The sequence below is a fragment of the Berghia stephanieae genome, chromosome 5 (assembly GCF_034508935.2).
Source record: "Berghia stephanieae isolate SIO BIC M18660-M18661 chromosome 5, UCSD_Bste_1.3, whole genome shotgun sequence".
NCBI classification, from domain to species: domain Eukaryota; kingdom Metazoa; phylum Mollusca; class Gastropoda; order Nudibranchia; family Aeolidiidae; genus Berghia; species Berghia stephanieae.
This window is the reverse complement of record NC_088364.1, coordinates 72,592,132-72,609,910: the sequence shown is the minus strand read 5'-3', so window position 1 is coordinate 72,609,910 and position 17,779 is coordinate 72,592,132. Positions and strand designations below refer to the sequence as shown.

Genomic DNA, 17,779 nt, shown 5'->3' with positions numbered 1-17,779 from the left:
AGCATTTATTTAGCGCGATATCCACAAAACGTGCTCAAAGAGGGGGGGGGGGGTGAATTTGATGCCTCAAGTGTCTGTTACGTCACATAATAAACACATATCAGATTTGGTATATGTATTGTTGCAGAGATTGTTTAATACGTCATTGTTAATAGTTCCTCCCACTGAACATGAGTTTGACTCGACGAAATGAAATCCCATCTAGCTTTCAATAAGTGTATGTAATGGATACATGGCAATGGCAATTCCATTATAAGAAACTCTTCACAAAGGAATTTATCTTCTCGCGTATCTATTATACATATGTGACCCTTCGTCTCAAAACGGTATTAAGTCGGGATAATTAAGTTTCTGAAAATTGAATTTGTAGCCAGAAATATCAGCGACTTGCGTTGATTTTATATACCTTTATTGGGGAGAATGATTATCATAATTTAGACTGCTAAATAGACAATTATTCATATTTCTGACCAGTTTAGCTATAGCATCTGATTCAACCCGATATAATACCGTTTTGAGATGTTGGGTCACACACACACATATATATATATATATATATATATATATATATATATATATATATATATATAATATATATATATATATATATATACTCGCCTTGACTGGAAAGATGAATGGAAAAAGAATAAGAGGAAGACAAAGAATAACGTATTTGAAAGGGATAAGAACTTGGACAGATGAAGCTGAGAAAGGTGGCGCTGCTTTAATAGAATTGGCAAGAGATAGATCAGCTTGGCGGAAGATGACCTCCGACGTCTGCTTCAGATATGGAACTACTGAATGAGATATATATATATATATATATATATATATATATATATATATATATATAAGTATCAATCCACTATTAAGGTGACCACTGTGAAATGCACCAATTGGAGGACCAAGCATATGTCTTGTTCAAATTGATTAAACTGTTCAATCTTTGTTCAAATGAGTATAGTTTGATTCCCTACAATGATTTATGAACACAATTCTGATGCTTGATGATCACAATGGTATATAGAAAATTACTCGGTCCCCCTAATGTTTTACTAAGTGTTTCTGTAGCTTTAAGGAGACATTTGGTAAAAACATGTTTTTAGGGAGACCACATTAAAAAACCCTTTTAGGGAGCCCAGTATATGTTTATATATGTGTATACCTAAGAGTGCATTTTCAAGTGAGCTACCACCAAATTGTCTAAAATAAAGTAAGTCCTTAAGATTAAGAGCTTCATGGCCATAGTGTCGAAGCTTATCCCAGTCCCAGTGTGCGTAGAGTGAAGTGGCCGAGCAACGCATTTACTAACTCCTGGGAAGGTCCATCCCTCAGAAGGGGCGCTCAGGGAAATAACCTGGACTCAAACACGGCAAAAAATATTCCCAGTTGCTCCGTGCGCCATTGTTTTTGCAGTCCCCGACCCCTTTAGAAACCTGACGACCCAGGTTAAGATCAGAGATAGAAGGGACCAGGCAGAGGAGTTTATTTGTTGTTGTTGTATACCACTGAATGGACTTGGTTTGTTTTGTTTTGTTTTTAAGGGTTTTACGGCGCTTGCAACACATTAAGGTCATATCAGCGCCAGTAAAAAGGAAGAAAATGGGATAGTAAAAAGTTCTGGAACTACAATTAGAGCACCCAAGAAAAAGTAAGGCAAAGGGGATTTGTTTCAAATAGGAAACAGTAGATTCCAAGAGCCCACTATCAAAGTACTTAGTTTGAGATCACCTAAACGTCTCATTCAGACACAAGCACAGGTCCCAACAAAGAGGGATACACTCAAATGTTTACAAAGCATAAATGATATGTAAACAAAACAATAAAGAGCATAACAGACAGATGATTTACAAGGGAAAAATATAATCTCCCAAAACTCGAACTATACATTTGACTGTTTCCCTCCCAGCCAGGTCCTGGACAAAACCAAGTAATCCCATCCCGAGACAAAGACAGAAAACAAGTTGGAAAACAGACATAGGGGATAGAAGACGCAACGAGTACGTCCCTGCCCATTATGGGAAGTCGGGAACCCCACCCAGTGAATGGAGTTGGATGGATAGGACAGCAGATCTGATGGACACAATGAACGGCTTCAATCAACATCTCATTCACTTTAACTTGCACAATGCTTGCTTTGGTTTCGTGGTAGACAGTTCGTCTGACGCCCGAGTTGCCAGGGTTCGAATCTATATTTGTGGCGATGCAGAGTCATTGTAAAAGTCTCATTTACAGTCTCACTTGTGTTAATTGGAGTACGTTACTGAATTGTAACAACGTTGTTCTGTTCGTGTCCATATAAATGTACTACCAGCTGCACGTTGAGCTCATTGTGGGTTTTATGATACATCAAGCTCGTGTAAAATTACATTTACATTTGACCGAAAAATGATACATAACGATAGAAGTCTACAAATCATATTGCAGGTTTATTTCAGTTCCAAAAGCCATCACAAACATTCATCCACTGTATCACATAAGTCTTTGGTCACCAAATAAAAGCATGAAGTTTGCTATGTGTACAGTGCAACATAAAAGGATAGAAACAGTTTTACTGATAAAACCCTCAAATGATAACAAACCAATATGTTGTTGCTGGTAAGTTGCTTAATTGCATTTGTTAAAAAGCATAAACTGTGAAGCAAAAGTGTTGAAAATCGTTTGAATAAAGTTTAATGCAAAAAAAAATAATTCTTAAGCACTTTATGCCGTTCTAAGCTGTCGTTGCTGCATTTTTTTTCATTATTAATTATTATTATTCTGATTAAGGATGAGGGGATAAAGAAAGAATGAAATTAAATGCACAGAGGTGTCATTTCTTGACAGTCGCCTCTAAAGATTGCAACTCTTAAAATTATCATAAAAAGAATAGTGAAATTTTACATTAGGTATCTAGAAAATGCTGAACATAAAGCTACATTGGCCAATTAAGTTAGGGTTAGTAGAAAGACTTTTTATTCTGCCATATCTGATTCTTTCAGATAGTTCTACATAGCTGCCAACTTTTCAAAAATAAAATAAGGAACGCTCATTTGGCCCGGGATGAGGGACGATGTGTGCCGAAGCCCCCCCCCCCCCCCCCCCTTCATCGAATCGCAACATATAAAAGTCAGCCTTTTTAATTACTATTACTAACACTAACAAGTTTGAGATGACAGAGGCTAGTCCAAATGTTGCTCAATTATCGGGTTTAGTACCAGCACATTTGAATCGTTAAAATGACACTTTCCACAATGATTGTTGTTTTGTTTTTAAGGGTTTTAACGGCGCTTGCAACACATTTAGGTTATATCAGCGCCAGTAAAAAGGAAGAAAATTGGATAGTAAAAAGTTCTAGAATTACAGTTGAAGCATCCAAGAGAAAGTAAGACATAGGGGAACTGGGAACAAATAGGGATCAGATGTAGATTCCAAGAGCGTATCACCAATGTACTTAGTTTGAGATCACCTATAAGTCTTATCCGGACACAAGAACAAAATCCAACAAAGAGGAACACACTCAAATGCTTACATTATACATTAAAAAATAACAAATATAGTAATAATACATAACAGAGAGATGATTTACAAGGAAAAAAATATCATCTCCCAAAACAATAAATATGCATTTGACTGCTTCCCTCCCAGCTAGGACTCCGGCGAGGGCCAGGAAAAAAACAAGTAATCTCATTCCAAGACAAAGACTGAAAGCATGTTGGAAAACAGATATAAGGGATAGAAGACACAGTGTGTACCTCCCTGCCCGCTATGGGAGCTTTCCACAATGAGATCAAAATTCAGAACGGACAATATAAAGAAAGAATTCAACTGCCTCAACTTTGATAAGGACCAATACACAAGAAGCACAATTGTAAAATAAATGAAATAACTTAAGATGGTTAGAAATGCATAACTACCAACCTGGTACATCACTTGAGAGGGCGTTTTGGGTAAAAATTAGGTGAGTTCAGATAAAAAGTAGGCGATTGCATATATGTTTTCTTTCATGCAACATAATGGTCTGTAAGTAGTATACTATAATAGTAGTTATAGTAAAATGCACCTCTAAATATTAGAGAATTCCTACTTCTTTACTTTGACAAGATAAACACACCTAAAAATGGAGTATACTTATTTTTCTTGAACCTAAACCGTTACAAAAGCTTGCTTGAAAAAAAAAAAATTAAAATCAGATGAAGATGTTTTTAAAGGATTAAATTTATATATTTCATAAATTAATAAAGGGAAATAATCATTGTCATCTTTAATCAATATAAGCAATTGATTTTCTTATTGAATACCTTCCAATCAAAAAGGTGGATTTAATTTTATTCTTAATTAAAATAATATTTGTAACAAATAGTGAAAGTATCAATACTGTCTTAGAATATTCAAAGTATATCGAGGCTAACATCCATATCCTATGCAAATCTCCAATACATTATGAAAGGTTTGAGTAAAATACAGGCGTCATATAAACGAATGGAACTTTTTTAATTGTTGAAAATCATTTATGATAGAGGCATAATTCAAATTAAAGAGCTACACAAATGGAGATTATGCTCTCACTGGACACCAATAATAATGATAATAATAATAACAACAATAGTAGTAGTAGTAATAGTAATAATAATGGATCAATAATAATAATTCATTAGGCTCACATGGCTTTTTTACCACAAATTAGTCAAAAATTACAAAATACGGATTTTGAACTAAAAATAAGCACTTACTGACTCAGGAAGTCAAATACGGAACAAATCCGTTTTTAACAGAACGGTTGACAGCTATGGTTCTACAAAGCATTTGTCTCTCAAGCTGAGCAAATGAATGTTCATATAATATAAAAAAGGATATTGCAATGATGAACAGATTGTACTATATAAAGATAAAACGTTTTTGTAAACCCCCAAAATATGTCAATAACACTATACAATACAATGAATGTAATACAAATCAAATTCATGATTGTCATTACACCGATTGAAACGCTCTTTCCCTTCTATATTTATTTCTTTCATTAAAAATCTTTGTCTTCACCAAACTAATTAGTGTACCTTCAGGGATTCCTTTTTGTGAAAATACCCTGTGGTGTTTTAAGAACAGAATAATTTCAGACTTTCTAGGTAATGATCCCCTTGAACCATGTGCTGAAACATCTTCGACAAAGTTTTTAAAATATGACTTGACTCTATCTGTATCCTCATCTGACCATGACATGTATCTCCGATTTTTGCTTGAATTCCTCTTGGGTTCAGTTTGTTTTGAAGAACACGTAAGCTGATTTGGCACTCCTGCTTCACCATCAAATATTTCTTCTTGATTTGCAGCTGTTACTATGGATGTTCCAAAATTTGCATTTGAGTCTCTATTCACTACAAAGTCATTTGTTTCAATGTTACAATTTCCTTCCCCAGTGACCGATGCTGAGTTATCAATTTGACCCAAAAAATGACCAACTTCTGTTATTTCTCGTATTGCAAGTGGACACTGATAAATGTTTTGATTGATTGATTCACTGTGTCCCATATGTCGATAGAAGACATCTCTCTCGTGTTGTGGGACATCAAGTAAGGCAAATAATGTCGAAGCTCGGTGCCTGAATTTATCAGCTATTAACAACTGGGGTTTCTCTAAATCCTTTACTAAGGAAGTGACATATTTGATGGCAATGTAACCACTTACATGATCTTTGGATATTCCTGTATTTGGAAAAAAAATGGGTTGTCTGAAATATCAACAGCTTTACGCTCCTGTGCAAGTTTCCTTAAAGGCTGAATTGTGTCATTGGGTATCAACACAGGGACCAACATCTTGCTTCCCTTTCCAGACTGATAGGCCAGCTTATACTTCTCAAGTAACGCTTTTTCCAGAGGATCAGTGACATGTTGTACAAGCTGGGGATCAACCCATACACCTGAATCTGCATCATTCCAGTCTTTTAACAACATCCTTGCGGTTCTCCGCCTCTCCTCGCATTAAACATTGTAAGCCTAGCTACGATGACATTGCGAAGCCTAACAAACATATGTGAATCAAATAATTGATAATCATCCTCACAAATACGGACCATCTCTTCAGTAATAAATTGCCGTAGCTTCTTTATATCATTCTCTAATGGCATCTCTTTGGGTTTTCTCAAATTTGTTCTCTTTGCTTCACATTGAACTCTGGCTGTAAAAAAAAATACTATCCCAATTATAATCCAGGACAGCTTTGAACAAATCTATCTCTGCGGATTCTTCCATTTTGTTTTGCATTATATATTCCCCTTTTAAGAAATTAATTAACTTTTTCAATATAAATCCAATTGAAAGCTTCAAGCCTGCTTTCAATGTCCCATCCTCTTTCAAAGTCATTTCAGAAATGGTTTGCGATATTTCATTAAAGTTACAACGCTTCACCACGTCCTCTCCAGAGAAAGAAGGTTGATTTGTTCTCTTCCTAGTTTTTAAAATCAAATTTCCTAAGATGCGTAAATCACTCATTATAACTTTTCTCTCCTTCTTTGAACTTTTACTCCACAATTTTGTTCCTAACAATACTATAGCTTTGTCTGATCGACACAAATTTCCCACTTCATCATTCCGAAATTTGTCAAGAATATTCTCCTTTATTTCTTTACTTGCATTGGGAGCCACGGGATAAAATTTTACAACCCCAGTACACAGAGCATGCTCAGTACTACATTTCTTTTGTGTTTCATAAACCCTTCGTCCAGAGTAAAACCCCTTACAGCCAGCACACATAACAACTTCATGTGACCCTTGTGCTCTCTCACGCATAACTATTGAATTGTTTCTAGTGTTTGAATAAAAAATGCCCTTTTTCTTGAGATTCTCCATTGTTCTATCCCTTTCCTTTACAGGCTGTTTCATGGCCTCTGTAACTTCTGTCTCATCTTTGTGTTTCCTCATCAAATGCCTTGAGAGTTTTGTTTGCAACTGTCCACAGTATGGACAGGGTCTCCTTGGCTTTTTGTATTTCTCTGGGAAAAAAAAGAAAAAATAAAGCACATCATGCTATGAACTATGAAAATAAATCAATAGACAGATCGTATGCACATCAGCTACATGACAGCGATAGAGAGGAATAGCATTCCAAATATTTAAGGCCTGGACAAGTAACTGTCATAATTCCTTCTTGTTATATACTTTTCTACCATCTATTCCTTTGGAAGAGGTATGTTAGATTTGTGGAGACCTCTGCCACATAACAAATCCAGTGAAAAGACGCCATATTTTTGTTTTGAAATAGAAATAAATAGATCAATCCACCCACTTCACTGGGTTCAGGGTTCCCTCTTCATTATAATCAAAATATGAACATAAATCGGAATAGTAACACATTGAAGTCTCATCTGAATACATAGATTGTCCTTTGTTGTTTCAGCGAAAAATCAGACAGAATGTCAAAAGAATTTTAGGTTTTTCCCCAACCACCCCTTGGAGGGATCAGTATCAGCGGAATGGTAAGCGTCATGTTTTTTACGTTGAGCAACAAAATTTACTCCAAATGCTTCACTCGACCCATGCGGAAAAGCAATCAAGAATAGACCCAAGTCCTATCCAAAGACTAACATTTCATTTAAGTTTATTGTAGGCCCTTGGCCAATCGACAAAATTCAATTCACATAAATTATTTACAACAATCAGAAATTAATTATATCAATAATAGTAATAGAATGCAATGAAGGCAATATCATAATAATAATAAAATAATAATAATAATAATAATAATAATAACAGTAGCGGCAATAAGTAACAATTAATATAGTAACAAAAGTAATAATAGACTATAGTTCATAGTCATAACAATGACTTTCTTTGTCATTGAGGGAGTGAGAAAACATCACCGGCTGGCAGAACAAACAGCCGACATCAATCAAACGTCCTCCAGACCGGTTGAGCATCGGCTTCATTAATTCCTTAAAGACTTCCCCCCAACTGCCTGAACGATGCTGATGCCCAGACAACTTAATCCTGATTATATTTTGTGGGAATGAAATATGACATGTATATGCCGGAAATATTTCAATAACAAACACACTGTTCAGATAGAAAATATTTGAGTCTTGCCTTTGTTAATTGACACAGGTAAGTTAGGAAAATAAATGCTAGTAAAAACGATCAGCAAGTTCGTGAACACTGCTTCTCAACTCGAACATATGTTTTCATCAAATCTACACACATCATGTTGTGAGCTGAATTTTAATGATCTCAGTTGTCATTGAAAGGACACCCAAGAATTTTAGAATAAAGAAAAATATTGAACCTGGAAGTCAAAAGGGTTTGTAGCACAGCAGACATTATCAAAGTATAATTTTAGTACCGACAAATTAAAAAGAAAATGTGCTTTTCTTTAAATGCTCCCAATCATCATATACTGTTTAGGTTGCAAGATTAATAAAAATGTTATCTACTCTGATTCTCGTTAAGTTTCCAGCTGGTCTGTGAAAAAAAGCCTTAAGCATCATAGAAATACAAAGAAACAGTTTTAATATATAGATGGGTTGTAACAAAAAAACCATTTTAACACTTACAATACAAGCAATTTAAGTCTATTACAGACAAAAAAACCCCCAATAAAATAAACATGAACATTTTTATGGCTGGTTTCACTGATATCACTCACACATTGGGTTTCAGATTCTAAGATGTCCACCCTATCAAATTTGGATTTGTGCTTGTTATGTAAATGGTAGCGTATTTTGCGACGCAGCACTGCCAAAACAGAAAAAAATGCAATAACACAAATGCAGCACCATGGAGGGGGTGGAAGTTTTCTTTTAAAAGGAATGGGTAAATTAAAATTGATCCCACAAATATCAAAGGAGAAGAATGACAAAAAAATGACTCACCATTGCACGTAACACGTTGGTTTGCAAGTGTATAGCATTCGGGTTGAACCTGGGTCCCAGACTGGCAACGAGGTTCAGTCTGTGATAGTTGTGGATGAGGCTCTGACTGAGTTGGGGAATGAGCACTAGGTTCCAGAGACAATGATGTACTCAGCATTGGGTACCTCACAGAGTACGTAGAGGAATCAGACTCGGAGTCAGCAACAAAATCGGGACCCTGTATATTTTGTGGAAAAGATGACAGATCAATCAATTTATTCATGTTGACAATAAACATGAAGAGCCATTGTTTAATAATCCAACTAAACAATTAGCTGGTTAATAATGCAAGTATAATAAAAAAGAGTTGAGAAAGGCAGACATATTGTCTAAGTATTTAATATGTTCAACTGTGCTTGGATAAATATAGATACACCAACCAGGGTTTCAGTAAACCGTTTTTAACCAACTCTTTAAATCCTACACCAGGACCAACAACTACAAAACAATTTTTTATATCACTACGATTCTGGACATATAAACGGTTGTCATTGCAACAATATGAACTTCCTAACCTTGCAACTGCAATATAGTTAACAAAAAAGTTGATAAACATTACGATGCAAGAGAATTTGGACAAAATGCGAGATCAAAAGTATAATCCCAACAGAAGCTATTTTAATTTTTCCTGGAAACGCATCATTTTCACATTTTGTCAAATAAAAAACAAACGACTTCAAATGTGAATGGCTCATCAATGAATATCACTTCAAAATATAACGAGGAAGGTTTAAAATAGTGTTATTGTTGGCGAAGTCCACTGCAAAGAAAAATTTTTAACAACAAAAAACTAGGAGATCTCACTGGTGTAAAACAGTGTTGTCCTTGTCCTGAAATATTGTATTGCGCCTAACAGACTGCAGGTCTCATCTTTTGTGGCAAATGTGTTTTGTCCACCACAAAATATGGTGATGTGAAGCATTTTGAGCATGGTGCCAACTGTGGATAAACGCTATACAAATGTTATGATTTTATTTTAATGTACATACTTACCACAAATGAATCATGTGATATGGAACTTTGTTCTGCATCACTTTCAGGCTCTGAGTTGGAGTCTATATAGAAAATAAAAACAACAAAAAAAAGCTGAAGACTATCATGTGCAAGTTTTTCTCTAAACTCTTAAACATAAAATCATGCCATCTTATGCTGTAAAAGGATTTTTAAAAAATTATTTACCTTATGACTATTGTCCTTTGGAAAAAAAAGAAAATTAAGTCCGAAACCTTCTGGCTATTTTCTTTTAAATTTCAAGAACGTCAGAGTTGGCAAGGGAGGACGGAAATATAATTCCAGAAACCAATCTGTCTATAATCATATCCATATGATAGTTTTTCGTTCAAGATTCAGGTACAGTCCACTTAGGATAATCGCAATACCTTGGGATCATCGAAAATGTTGGGATTAACCGAAATTCAGTTTCCTGTCCACTATTTCAACATTTTACACATTTATTGTCAACTCAAACCAGTAAATAATATTCTTAGTCAACCACATATAGAGCAATTTGATTGAAACAAAAACCATATGGCAGCCCCGTGTAGATTTGTCAACCAAAAGCAGCTATGAAGCAAGCCGATATCTTATTCAGATTGGAAGAAGTTTCAATCTTTTTTCTCAACAATTCAACATTTGTCAGAGTTAAAGAGATTAGCCTTAATGAGAGACAATAAGCTCTCACCAAACTCATTGGTCACAATGCACAGTTGTTAATCCTAAAACAAAGGATATCGCTCAGTCTCTCTTTATAACTGTCATTTATAACCTGTTGTCAAGATTATGACCAGCCCCACCCCTCTTCTATTTAATGGCCACCGATGACGTCACAAACCCATACTGCAGAGCCCCGCCCTCTTTCGACTCTAACAGAGTGGTGACACACTACTGTAGCATTAAATCCTGCTCACTCTCGATTCTTCAACCTGTCACGATTTCATCCATGATGAAATTTAATCATGATATACTGTTTGATTTCTTGAATTTACCACTTTTTAAAAAACCGAAGTTTGTTGCAATTAACCAGTGACTTTTATATAGAATTATTTCCATTGCTTAGGAAATATTGTGATTAACCGAAAGTTGCGATTAAATGAGTTGCAATTATCCGGAGTGGACTGTAATAGTATTACACATCATGACTCAAAAAAAAAAAAAAAAAGCAAACTATGTGTACCTAAATGTTATTCATTTCCTCATCAAATTACATTCTTACCATTAACATCATAGATCACATCAAAAGGGTTGTCTGGATTGACAGCAAGACATTTTTCAGGATTTTTAAAGCTCAAATCTCTCTGATCTGAAGTTACAAAAGAAATAGCATATTCTCAACATTAAACTATGATTTTGTGATGGCTGTGATATGGCATACTGTATGCATAAAGCAAGATGCAAAGACAGGTTTAAGTTTAAATTATTTTATATTCTTTTCAAAAATCCATTCTAGTTTTGCCAAAATAAAATAAACACGAGAAGTGTTGAGTTGGATAGCGCTAAAACTAAAAGTAGTAGTGGTAGTAGTAGTAGTATTAGTAGTAAACGACAGATCTTACTCACTAGTGTGAATCTACAGTCTACAGAAGTTCCCGAATTATCTGACTCCACTTCCAAATGACTGACTGACAAGTGACAATCATCAATCGGTGTGTGATGTCTACCCTATTGAAAATCTTAAATCAACTGTGATGTAATAAGAATGGCCAATAACTTACCATTATAATTATCTCGGTGTCTCTTCAATGATGCCTCCAGCATCAATTTACCCCACGATGCCATAGACGTCTAGTTTGGAACTCAGCAAGTGACGAAAAAATACTTGCGGCTATAGAGAGGACGTCCGTCGGCCACTCTCTTTGTAAGTCAGTAGTCAGTGGTTATCAGATATCCTTGGTTCTTGAAAAATATAGAAACACAGCGGTTCATTTAAAAAGACTCTTTTGTAGATCAAGTTATAATGTTAGGTATTGCACTTTAAAATCTCTTCAGACATAGAACGGGTCAACTTGACGTCTAGACCAAATCATTTCGAAGATCGATATGGCAACAGCAACGCCTGGAATGGAGGATTTAAATGCGGCATCTGACGATTCTACTGCTATGACAGAAGATGCTCCATTTCACGACGTCGAGATGGCTTCAACTGGCATCAGGCATCAACATGCTACTCAATAATGGTTTGATGAAGCGTTTGACTAAGAATTAAAGGCCGAGCTGATAACTGATAACCACCTACTACCGACTTGCAGAGTGAGTGAGTGCCGAGTGCCTCTTTATGCGCGAAATTGACTAAACATACGTTTCACGAAAAAAAGAGTTACTATGTTTGCTTGTCTCTTGTCACCAAGATAAGAATCCGGACCAAGATTCGATAAATCTGTTTCTAAAAATAGATTATAATTCGTATATCTTGTTCATTCCTCAGTTCATCAACTTTCACACAATTTTATATTAGGTTTTCATTACTATAAAAATCCATATAATGCTCTAGAATTTTAGAGAAAATTTCGGAAAGATATATTGCCTCACTATTGAAATATATCGATGAAAACACTGGTACCCCTATTGTACTTTTTTCAGGCGGTCACCTTATTGACCAACGTGAAAATTTAGGCATAACTCTTCTTACTGTGGTGTTTAACAAATAACTTCAATACTATGATTTACAATTATATATCCTTGACGGTTGGGTTGACAACCTTAAACTAAAAATAGAAAAGTGAATGTGCTAGAGGTCAAATCAATAGGGGGACCGGATTTTGGTCTCCCTATTGGTAAAGTACTGTAAAATGAACTAATAGGGTACCAAAAGTCTCCCTATCCGGTATTAATACATATATATATATATATATATATATATATATATATATATATATATATATATATAATATATATTATATATATATATATATATACTATTTCATGCTTTTTGTATTTTCTCATGCCGTTGAAGTCGACATCATTGTCATTGTGATAAGGGTGTAACTTTATTTCAATTTTATTCAATGTTAGAACCCGAGACTTGACCCAAAACGTTTGCCTTTTGACGAACAACACACACACACACACACACACACACGCACACACACACACACACACAGATATCATATCATAACACCAAAAACTATTTTGCTATGAAGGAAATGTTTACAATGAAAAGTGATAGATAGCATTCATTGCTGACAATACACCCACGATGTGATATCGATAGCGTTCAAGAGTTCAGTTGTAAGAAATATCTAGACCTAATACAATTCAAACTTTGACGTGAAATTGATACTTAAGCATGTTACTCTATACGGTTTATCGTCACACAAACCAAAGATTCTTTCATTTAAAAGACATTGATACACTCAATCCTAGAGATTTTGCTGCTTTTCAAACTTGGAAAAAAATGTCTTAAAAATGAGCATGTACATCTATCTACCCATCTGCATGTCGGTCTGTCTGTCTATCTACCTACCTACCTACCGACCGACCTACCTACCTATCTATCTATCTATCTATCTATCTATCTATCTATCTATCTATCTATCTATCTATCTATCTATCTATCTATCTATCTACCTATCTTTTTTTCTGGACCCCCCCCCCCCCACACACACACCCACCCACGTTCCTTTCATTCCTCGCTCTATCTATCTTCCTCTCTCTCTCTCCGTCTTTCTCTCCGTCCATTTTCTCCTCCCCCAATAAATCTCCTCCGATTGATAACTTCATAATCCCAATACTGGCGATACATCAGAGTTGGGTATGACGTTGTTCAAACAGAGAGCTCGTTCATGTCAATGATTTAGGTGACAAAAGACATTAGATCAGAACAGAACAGAACAGAACAGAACAGAAAGGGTCGAAGGGCAAGGGGGCAGATTAGAACTCCATTAATCATTAACTCGTGTGTGTGCGCGCGTGTGTGTGTGCGTGTGTGTGTGTGCGTGTATGTGTGTGTGTATATATCCAGCATGATACGTGGGAATAACGGCAGGTAGTTTATGTGTGCCTCCCGGAGAATGTCTAGTTGGTATTTAGGTTTAGCCTTTGCTCTTTTGCAGATTTTCAATTTAACTCGTATGGGGCATAGCACAGGTATATGATCGCTGTTACAGTCAGCCCCCGGCATAGATTTGGCATACAAAACCGAGTTTCGGAAACGTTTGCTGATGAGTATGTAATCTATTTGGTTTCTCACTCCATCTCCAGGACTTTTCCATGTCCACTTCCTTCTATTGTGGTTTGTTGACCAAGTATTTGTGATTGTCAGATCATGTTGACGGCACCATTGAATAAGACGATCACCTCTGTCATTTTTGTCTCCCAGACCATGTGGGCCCACAATATCTTCTATTCTTTCTCGGCCCACCTTGGCATTAAAATCGCCCATGATGAGTTTTATGTCTGAAGACTTAAACTGATGCATTGCTTTATCTATTTGTTGATAGAAATTTTCCACTTCTTCATCATCGTGACTGGTGGTTGGGGCGTATATTTGTAAAATATCAAAATCAAAAGGTTTTGCTTGTAGTTTGATTGCCATTACTCTGTCTGATATGGGCCAGAATCCTTTGACTGCTCGCGCCGTTTTATTATCTAGTATAATTCCAACTCCCCTTTGGTGTTCTCCTCCTCCTGAGTATATAATTTTACAGTCATCATAATTAAGTTCTCCTGCTCCTTTCCATCTAACTTCTGATAATCCTAAAACATTGATATTCAATCTCTTCATTTCCATAACTACATTTGCTAATTTTCCTTTCTGGTACAGACTTCTTACATTCCATGTTGCTGTTCGTAATGTTTGGTGGTGCACAGTAGCTGGATGACGGTCGAGAGTCACCTGTTCACCTGCATGACTATCTCTACCGGACGAGGCTGTAATCGAGTTGCTCGAAAAACATCCATTGACGTCGTTGACTAGATTCGCTTGGACGGACATCATGACGATCTTGGGATGATACGTCAGTGGTTTCCCGTTGCCTTCTGACGGATTTTTATCTGGTTTACTCCATAGCCTTTTGACCTCCCGGTCATAACCCACAAGGCAGTGGGAGCATTTGGCAGGTTTTAAGGCGCCTCCCATTCACCTTGATAGTCCCTTCATAGAGTATATGAGGCATTTTGTATGTGTAGCTGTGCTGCCAGACTACCCAACCTCACTCTCCACGACTATCGCCAGTTGGTCCGCGGCTTTACAGCTAACCTATAGATCAGGATCTGTAGGCCGTTCCACGATCCGCCACCTGTGGACGCGCTGGGTTGGGGATGGTCGCCCCAGCTGGGAGGAACAGAAGATACAAGAAAAATTTGAACTATCAGTAAGAAACAAGTTTGAAGTGCTTGGAGAACTAACAGATATAGAAGAGAAATATGAGCAGTTTAAAGACAGTGTTGCTGCATCATTAGAAGAAAATGTTCCAACCACACTTAAGTTGCAGAAGAAGAAATGGATTACTCCAGAGATATTAGAATTAATGAATGAGAGAAGAAAGGCCAAAAATCAGGAAGAAAAATACAAGACTCTGAACAGGCAGATAAAAAGAAAATGCAACGAAGCTAAAGAAGACTGGATAAATGAACAATGTCACTATATAATGTCCTGCAAAGAAAAAAATGGCAAATTCTTCCATCAGAAAATCAAAGAAGTGACAAACAAAACTAAATCAGGTGCTAAAAGTGGATGCATCAAAGACAAGCGTGGAAACACCATCATGGACAAAGACTGCATTCTAAACAGATGGTCAGAATATATTGAAGAACTTTTTTTTTGATAATCGAGGAGAAATGCCTATGATAAAAGAACTGGAAGGGCCTTCTATAATGAAAGATGAAGTTAGGAACGTCATGAAAAGCATGAAAAATGGAAAAGCTGCAGGACCTGATGCCATAACAATTGAAGCCTTGACTGGCCTGGGTGAATGGGGGATTGAATTCATCACAAACCTTCTAAATCAAGTGTATGACACAGGAAAAATGCCAACTGATATGAAACGATCCATTTTTATAGCACTACCAAAAAAGCCAGGGCAGTTGATTGTGAACAACACAGAACTATTAGCCTAATGAGCCACCTCACAAAAATTCTTTTGAAGATAATTTTACTAAGAATAAGAAATAAAATACGACCTGAAATTGGGGAGATGCAATTTGGTTTTGTTGAGGACAAGGGTACCAGAAATGGAATATTCACATTATCAATGCTGATGGAAAGATGTATTGAAGTAAATAAAGATCTGTATATGTGTTTCATCGACTATTCAAAAGCCTTTGATAAAGTACAACACGAAAAACTATTCAAAATTCTATCATCCTTGGACATTGATGGTAAAGATTTAAGAATATTACGGAATTTGTACTGGGAACAAGAAGCAGCAATGCGTGTTGACAACGAACTAAGCAGTTTTACACCTATTAGAAGAGGAGTTAGGCAGGGGTGTGTTTTGTCTCCAGATTTATTCAACCTCTATAGTGAAATGATATTAAGAGATATCGAACATAAGAAGGGGTGTGTATTGGAGGAAAGAATGTAACAAATCTGAGGTATGCAGATGATACGGTTCTACTGGCAGAATCTGAACATGAACTACAAGAATTACTGGATGTTGTAGTCAGGAGTAGTGAAAATAGGGGACTGGAACTGAATATATCTAAAACAGAATGTATGACGGTATCTAAAAATAATAACCCACCAGCCTGTGTAATAACAAGCAGAGGACAAACAATACAACAAGTTGAATGTTTCAAATATTTAGGCTTCAATGTAACATCCAATGGAAAATCAGATTGTGAAATAAAGAAAAGAATAGGTATGGCGAAGAATGCATTCAACCAGCTGCATACAATTATGAAAAACAGGAATATTAGCATGAAAACAAAAATCAAAGTCCTGGATTGCTATGTACTGTCTGTGCTGCTATATGGTTGTGAGAGCTGGACCATAAACAAGACCATGGTTAAAAGACTGGAGGCAGTGGAAATGTGGTTTTACAGAAGAATGATGAGGGTGTCATGGATGGAAAGGAAAAGAAATGAAGAAATTTTAGAAATGGCAAACAGAAAAAGATCACTGATAACAAAAATCATCAAACGCCAAATGGAATTTTTAGGACACATTATCCGCCACCCTGGTTTGGAAATACTCGCCTTGACTGGAAAGATGAATGGAAAAAGAATAAGAGGAAGACAAAGAATAACGTATTTGAAAGGGATAAGAACTTGGACAGATGAAGCTGAGAAAGGTGGCGCTGCTTTAATAGAATTGGCAAGAGATAGATCAGCTTGGCGGAAGATGACCTCCGACGTCTGCTTCAGATATGGAACTACATGAGATGAGATGAGTTTATGTGTGCGTGTGTGTATGTGTTTTGTGTTTGTGTGTGTGAGTTTGTGTATGCGTGTCGTGTGAGGCGATCGACCTGTAATAATAAATAACACGATTATTAGGTCAACTTGACCCTTGCTTCCCCCCCCCCTCCCGTCCCCCTACCCATACTCCTTTTTACTCTTTCCTCTTCTTTCCATCCACTCTCTCACTCACTATTCATCCATCTGTCTGACAATCCCTATGTCCATCCAACTGTCCATTCATTCACCCACCCAACTATACATCCATCCATCCGTCCGTCCATCCATCCATCCATCCTTTCATTCATACATTCATTCATCCATCCCTCTTTCCTTCATATTCCCAACTATCCATCCATCCATCCTTTCGTTCATTCATTCATTCATTCATTCATTCATTCATTCATCTCTCTTTCTTTCATCTTCTCTACTATCTGGTCATGTAGATACTCATTGTACAGTGCGTTTAGAGAATGTGAGTAAAAAAGCTTTTCCAATGACTCAACTTTTCGCTGCCCGAGTGGGACTCGAATCGGGAACCCGTCTGTTCGAAGGCGAGTGTCATAC

At 36.4% G+C, this 17,779-nt stretch overlaps 2 protein-coding genes across 2 annotated transcripts in view; one reads left to right on the top strand and one right to left on the bottom strand.

Annotated features, from left to right (window-relative positions):
* Positions 1–17,779, top strand: part of LOC144973573 (uncharacterized) — a 431,961-nt gene that overhangs the window by 166,665 nt on the left and 247,517 nt on the right. The window lies entirely within an intron of this gene.
* On the bottom strand, positions 5,939–11,790 carry LOC144973574 (uncharacterized). The gene is made up of 5 exons (XM_078916196.1): positions 11,590–11,790; positions 11,091–11,177; positions 9,872–9,933; positions 8,840–9,056; positions 5,939–6,967 (listed from the first exon to the last, which is right to left on the bottom strand). The coding sequence occupies exons 1-5, from the start codon at positions 11,651–11,653 to the stop codon at positions 6,138–6,140; spliced, it is 1,260 nt and encodes a 419-aa protein (XP_078772322.1). The 5' UTR covers positions 11,654–11,790; the 3' UTR covers positions 5,939–6,137.